We start from the raw sequence: 6,767 nt of genomic DNA, 5'->3' as shown, positions 1-6,767 counted from the left end.
CTAATACTATGCCTATTTCGATCTTGAGGTTTACAGGTAAACCCAAAAAAAATAAAAATAAATAAATAAATAAATAAATATTATAAACAAATAACTTCCGTTTGATGTCCTCTAAACACAACATCTACAGTGATGAGGAGAGGATATTTCTTGTTTTCTTTTGCATTTTTTTGTAATCACAGCAAGTTATGTAGATTTAATAATATTTTAAAATGAATCATTTCAGAAATCTATTTACTAATTGAATGTTGAATGACTCATTTATCAATTATTCAAATAAAAATTGTATGTAATTTATTTATATTTACACGAGTAAGTTATAAATTTCTCTTTTAATTTTTGTTAAGTTGTATTTTTTTCTCCAAAAATGGGAAATAATTATTATCTAGTCAGTCCAAATTTAGAGCTTGTTTGGTGCCCTTTTTTGCAAATAAATAAATAAATAAATTCATTTTGAAAAGTTTTGAATTTGTATGTAATATTATTTTATTGAAGAATATGTGGTTAAAAAAAGAGAGAAAAATATATTTTGAAAAAATAGAAATCAAATAAAGCCTAATAAGTAGTAATTATTTTCGTCGCCCCTCATATGAAAACAACCACAATATACGTACAGAAATCGGTTTGACAGAACACGTACAGATTACACACAGCACATGGAGTGGATGATTTTATTTTTTTCAATATGTGAGTTTTCTATTTTTATTCTGTACAAGCAAATTATGTGCAAACATAATTTTTGATATGGAAAAGAGGAAAGGAAAAAGCAAGATAGTCTACTGCCCACGTGTACACACACATAAAGACGACCGTTAATTTAACGGACGAAAGGGAAAATAGCATTAAAAAAAAAAAAAAAAACTTTGAAATACTACGCCACTTCTCCAAAAATCGAGACGGAAACAATAAGGAGTTGGGGATCCAAGAACCGCATGCGGCCATCGCTCTCTCGAAAGTGGTGATTGGCGGTGGCGATGCTGGGTGTTGTTATCGGCGGTTCTCGTGTTTATAAATTCACCAATAACACCAACCTCTAGTGTTCTTGAATCTTCTTCTCTTTATGAATAAATAAGAACATATACAACAAATTGCGAAGTTTATTTGTGGGATGCACGGGTGGGATTTCGCTCTGATACATAAATTTGTTTTTCTTCTCTTTTATTTACCCGAGATATAGGAGCCCTTTTGAATTAGAGACATATACATACATATATACATGTGTAGATTTACAGATCAATACATGTGTATGGGTGTGTGTATGTGTCTTGTGTAGGGGGGACATTTAAACGTGAAGAGGGATTATAATAGGGAAAAAGCTTTGGATCTCGCCAAGCACTGGACAATAGGTATAGCGATTTCTCTTCATTTCAAGGCTGACATTGTTACTTGCAGGAAAAAAAGAAACCAGATTTTGGGCTTCTTTTCTACATTTTTTTTTAATTATGGGGAATGTTTGCCATCCATTTAGATCCAAACTATGCCCCTGCTCTTTTTTCATAGTATCTTTACGAATAAAATTAGGACGTCAAAGCTTTGATTTTTGCCAAGAATTGATGAATGCATTACCTGTTAAGAGTTCCTTTGTTGCTATCTAAATTTTCCGCTGTTGAAAGCAAGAACACCCATTTTTAGATTGACTCTAATGATAATTTATTTTTATAAATTACAATCACTGCTTCTTGTATTTGGTAGCATAAGATAATATATAAATTCATGTCTTGGCACTTTCCTGATTCTTACAGAACGTTACCTCAAGTTCTATTGAATTTTCTCAATTAAGGAGAGTTTGAGCAAAGATAATGCCGTTCAAATCCATTATTCGAGAGCTCAAAGGAAAGAATGGCTTAGAGAACAAGAAAAAGAAACTATCTGAGTCAAAATGTGAGCAAGGTCATACGAGGAAACTATATGAGTCAAATTGTGAGGAAGGTCATACAAAATCATACATTGTTATTGAGGGATCATTGTCATCTCAATCTGCATTGATACAAGAAAGCCTGTGGGCAGATTTGCCTTCCGAGTTGCTTCTTGATATTTTCGGTAGAGTGGAGGAAAGCGAGACCACATGGCCAGCCCGGAGGGCTGTGGTTGCATGTGCTGGGGTTTGCAGGTCATGGAGAGAAGTTGCTAAGGAAGTGGTAAAGACTCCTGAAGAATGTGGGTTACTGACTTTTCCCATGTCACTAAAGCAGGTAATTTTGGTTTGTGATACCTTTGATTACGAGATTACTTGGACAGATTGATTTTTTTTCTTATGAATCTTGAAAATATGTTTTAGCCGGCTCCAAGAGATTCCCCAATTCAATGCTTTATCAAAAGGGAAAGGGCGACATCAATGTACCAACTGTATCTTGGCTTGAGCCCTGGTAAATGAATTTGTGCTCTCTTTGTTTTCATTGACTTTACATGTTTGGAATGATAATTGAATTCAATTGGTAGGACAGGCTCTATTTACATACCACAAAAATTAATATTCAGACCTTTGACTAGCTTCATGAACAAAGCGTTGATCTGCTTATTTTGTTGTTAATTCTTTTCCACTGAAACTATCCTGTTATTTGACTTCTCTGGATCTATCTATCTATAGATTTTGAGATTCATTAATTAGCAAAGAAGCTGTGTCATGCCCAATGGTTTGTTTTCTAAATTATGTGTAATTTACAAACTGTTAAATTTCATGGTGGTACAAATGTTTATGGCGTATACGCAAAAGTGTAATCTTCTCTTCGCTACCTAATGAAGGATATTCTCAATTCACATCTTCAACTATTTGTTCTGTCATATTGATTGTTTGAGCTCAACTACAGCACTTGCAGGGGACCCAAGCAAATTGTTGCTGGCAGCAAAAAGGATCAGGAGGGCAACAAAAACAGATTTTTTGATATCCTTGTCTGCAAATGATTTTTCTCAGACCAGTAACAATTATGTTGGAAAACTAAGGTATGTTGTTCAAATATTGTTCATATTTTTTCCCATTAGATTTGTCTTTCTTTTTTATCAAGCCAGAAATTTGTATCAGGTCAAACTTTTTTGGCTCCAAGTTTGTCATTCATGATTGTCAACCTCCATCCAACTCTGCTATCCAGTCCCATGGTTGGTCACGTAAAAAAATCTCTATGAAGAAGGTGTCCCCGAGGCTACCTGTTTGCAATTATAACGTGGCCACCATATCATATGAACTCAATATTCTGCGTACCAGGGGGCCAAGAAGAATGCAATGCAACATGCACACAATCCCTGTCTCTGCAATTCAAGAAGGTGGAAGCACCCCTACACCTGCTACATTTAGTAATGGACTTGAAGAAATGTTCTCTCCCTTGACAGAGTCTACAGAGAAAAAACAAAAATCTACTTTTGCTAGTCCTGTGAAGTTACCGGCATCCATCTGCACCACTAGAGATCCACTTGTTTTAAGAAACAAAATTCCAAGATGGCATGAGCAGCTCCAGTGTTGGTGCCTGAACTTCAGAGGACGTGTAACAGTGGCCTCTGTCAAGAACTTTCAGCTGGTAGCTGCTGTAGATGCGTCAAAGAATGTTCCCATTGCAGAACAAGAGAAAGTGATCTTGCAATTTGGGAAGATAGGGAAAGACATATTTACCATGGACTATCTTTACCCCCTTTCTGCCTTTCAGGCCTTCACAATCTGTTTAAGCAGCTTTGACATGAAACCAGCATGTGAGTAGCCAATTTTTCTTACCATCATGGGCTGTAATTTTGCTTGGCTCCATGCAAATGATATCTTCATGTAAAATTTTTATTTTTATTTTTGAAAGGAAACATTTAAGGTTTATTACTTGTATAAAGATTAGGCTTCTGGTAATGTAACGGCTAGAGTCAAATGATCTAGTTTGAAGTTTGAATCAAATGTACGATGCAGAAGAGTTTCTTGACTTATGTTTGGGCAAGTGGGAAGATGGATTATTACCATAAAATAATTTGCCATAAATTGTGTTTGAATGATGTTGAATTGAACATGGAGTAATAGATATCAACTATTCACATATCAAGGCTTATTCAGGTGATTTCTATTGAAATACTGTGAGAAGCATGTAGTTGATTGTTTCATCATCCTTATTAATTATTATATTTTTCTTGACATGCTTAGAGGTTGTACTTAGTATCTCTTGGCATGCCACAATGGTAACTTGTATGTTTAGGGAACATCTACTGTGTTGTGATTGCTCCTTTCCTTGCACCAAACACGGCAACCATGACATTGATGCTTTTCAAGATTTTCGGCGTCAGAGTCGCTGGATTTCAAAAATGATCTTGAAGGCATCTTCTTCTGACAGTGGGTTCATAGGTAAGTTTCTGAGAAGGGATCATGTTAAATTCATCCTTTTGCATCTCTAGGGGCCTTTTTTTATCAGTTGACTTGATAGGTTCCTTTTTAGCACGAATAGTGATAATATGGACACCGGGATCCCTTTCAGTCATGGAACTGTTGAACACTATTGAGTTATTGATTCCCTGCGCATTGTTGTTTACATATGTCTCTATCGGCTTATCTTCTTTTCCTTTTGCATATTCCGATTTGTTACCAATCCAACTTCCCTCACCATTAGTGGTTGCTTCAGGATTTTCATCAGGATTGATCTTGTAGCCTCTGCGAATGTGAACCGCTCCTTTTCCTTTTGATGAATTTGATCCCAACCTCATTGATGCTCCTCTGTTTTCTCCTACAAGTGTAATGATATTTACTGGTCTGTCATTATGGGAATTTCTGGGGTCTCCAATGGCCATTCGATTGACAAATGTCGAAATGTCGTCCCCAATCTCTTTGTGCAAGGGCACTTGTTCTCGGCTTGACTGAGTAGATAATTTTTTATTTGGAATACTTGTGTTTTTACTCCCTTGTTGAGAACTTGTTTTGGTTGTTTTTCCATTGAAGAGAGAGGTTGGTAGTATCTCTTTTCTGCCACGGCCCCTTGCGTTTCTCCATGCATCTGCTCTGACTCATTTGTAACGCTGGCCTCCTCTACTCCTTTTGCTATTGATCCTGAATTTGCAATGAGAAAATCACTGCCTTTGTTGTTTCTCTTTTCATTAACTGCACCTTTTGTCTCTTGAATTACCTCGTACACTTCTTTAGTTTCTTCAAGTTTTGCATTTGATTCCACGAGTGGCTTTTTGTTACCATCGATGCTGGAAGAATCCAATTTTTGTGTTTCCTCAGCTTTGTCATGACCTTGGGGAACGGTTGATATTGTAACAGCTTCCATCTCTGATGATTTAGAAGGCTCTACTTCCATCTCATTGTGCTTGATGCTTCTTCCAGATGCAGTTTGATTATGGGAGTCATTAACAGTATCAGATTTAACTTTTGTCTTTGGCTAAATTTCTAGAGATGCTGATGGCTTCGGTGCTTCTCCATTAGAAACAGTATTTGGGGCTTCATGAGAATTGGAAAAAGGATGGAAGATCTCTTTAGTTGTGTGCTTTAATATCTTTGATGTGGAAGTAGGCTAAAGCCCTTGATAGATGGTAAAGATGTCTGCTTTGGGAAGCGTGAGGTTAGACGGGAGGGAGAACGACGTTGGGATGTGCTTTGGTTTGTCAAGGGGAGTTCAGAGAACCCATGCGGGATGGAGACGAGGACATGACTTGTGATTTAGGCGCTACACGAGATAGAGATGAAGGTTGAGGAGGTGATCGTGATTTTGTTGTTGCATTATAGGGTGATGCCGTGACACCAGGTTGAACGGTTGCACGAGATGGTGACGAGGTTTGGGACTCTATTGTAGGGCCAATTGATGTAGCAGTAGGCTGGTTAGCCATCTGAGCTTCACTTGAAGATGGCACCGTGGTGGCAGGGGTTGTGTTTGTGCTTGATCGGTTAGGTGTATGAGTTTGGGTTTCATCCATGAGTGAAGTGGTGAGGGTGTTAGTGGTAGAGGAGGGGCTGGTGGCCTGCCCAGCTATTTGAGTTTCAGCAGTCGGTGGAGTTGTGGAGACGGTGTTGGTGGTAGGGTTGGTTTTCTGCCATTTGCTTCAGTTTCGGCAGTAGTTAGGGTTGTGGAAATTGTGTTTTTTTTTTTTTGATCGGTAAATTGTGGAAATTATATTAGTGGTATGGTATATTGCTTTCTCAGCCGTCTGAGTTTCAGCAGTAGGGAGAGTTGTTGCAATGGGGTAATGGTAGTGGTCCAGCGAGCTGATTGAGATTCAACTGTAGATGGAGCCAACTGAGTTTCTGCCATAGATGGAGTCGTGGGAATTGGGTTGCTTGCATCTTCAGACGATTGAGTTTCTACCTTAGATAGAGGTATGCGGGTAGGGGTGGTTGTCTGGCTACCCGAACTTCTTTCAGCTGCAGGAGGAGCTGCGGAGGAAAGTGGGTGGTTGTGTTTGGATTGCAGTTGTTGGAGTTGCTAGTATACAACGGGAAGCTGGGTGCCAAAATCGAAAGGAAATTGCAGACCTCCGGTCCCCTATGAATGTTCAATGAGAAAAATGTAACAAACAAAGAGTTAAAGTTGTTTAGTTTGTTCTAAAAGATTGCTTGATATATATCAGAGAACTCCAAGAGATCTTGTAAAGTTTTTTACTTGATACCTTGGAAAATTCATTCCTTCAAGTCACTTCATAGAATGATTCCTTGTTGGTTCCACTTCTTTCTCCCTTGTTTCTTCAGAAAATCAAATTTCCTTGACAAACACAAAAGGATTCTTTAGATCAATTTTCCTCTGTAAGAGGTTTATCATCTTTTCATTCCTCAAATTTTAGAATTTCCATCAGATTTATTGCCATTTATTGAAACTTGA

At 37.7% G+C, this 6,767-nt stretch overlaps 2 protein-coding genes across 3 annotated transcripts; one reads left to right on the top strand and one right to left on the bottom strand.

The window, feature by feature from the left end:
• Nucleotides 1-838: 838 nt before the first annotated feature.
• LOC111408950 (tubby-like F-box protein 5) lies at nt 839-3,895 on the top strand. 2 transcript variants are annotated; one of them, XM_023038804.1, is made up of 5 exons: nt 839-1,346; nt 1,743-2,192; nt 2,279-2,366; nt 2,817-2,940; nt 3,020-3,895. In XM_023038804.1, the coding sequence occupies exons 2-5, from the start codon at nt 1,800-1,802 to the stop codon at nt 3,684-3,686; spliced, it is 1,272 nt and encodes a 423-aa protein (XP_022894572.1). In that variant the 5' UTR covers nt 839-1,346; nt 1,743-1,799; the 3' UTR covers nt 3,687-3,895. The 2 variants fall into 2 exon arrangements, with proteins under 2 accessions (XP_022894572.1, XP_022894571.1); XM_023038803.1 differs by having other exon boundaries at nt 840-1,346; nt 2,808-2,940.
• A 365-nt stretch (nt 3,896-4,260) lies between these two features.
• LOC111409445 lies at nt 4,261-5,255 on the bottom strand. Its single transcript, XM_023039494.1, has 2 exons — nt 4,854-5,255; nt 4,261-4,812 (listed from the first exon to the last, which is right to left on the bottom strand). The coding sequence occupies exons 1-2, from the start codon at nt 5,253-5,255 to the stop codon at nt 4,261-4,263; spliced, it is 954 nt and encodes a 317-aa protein (XP_022895262.1).
• Between the last annotated feature and the right edge of the window lie 1,512 nt (nt 5,256-6,767).

Source organism: Olea europaea, chromosome 14, assembly GCF_002742605.1.
Source record: "Olea europaea var. sylvestris chromosome 14, O_europaea_v1, whole genome shotgun sequence".
In the NCBI taxonomy this organism is placed as follows: domain Eukaryota; kingdom Viridiplantae; phylum Streptophyta; class Magnoliopsida; order Lamiales; family Oleaceae; genus Olea; species Olea europaea.
The sequence above is the reverse complement of the archived record's forward strand: the minus strand, read 5'-3'. Positions and strand labels throughout refer to the sequence as shown.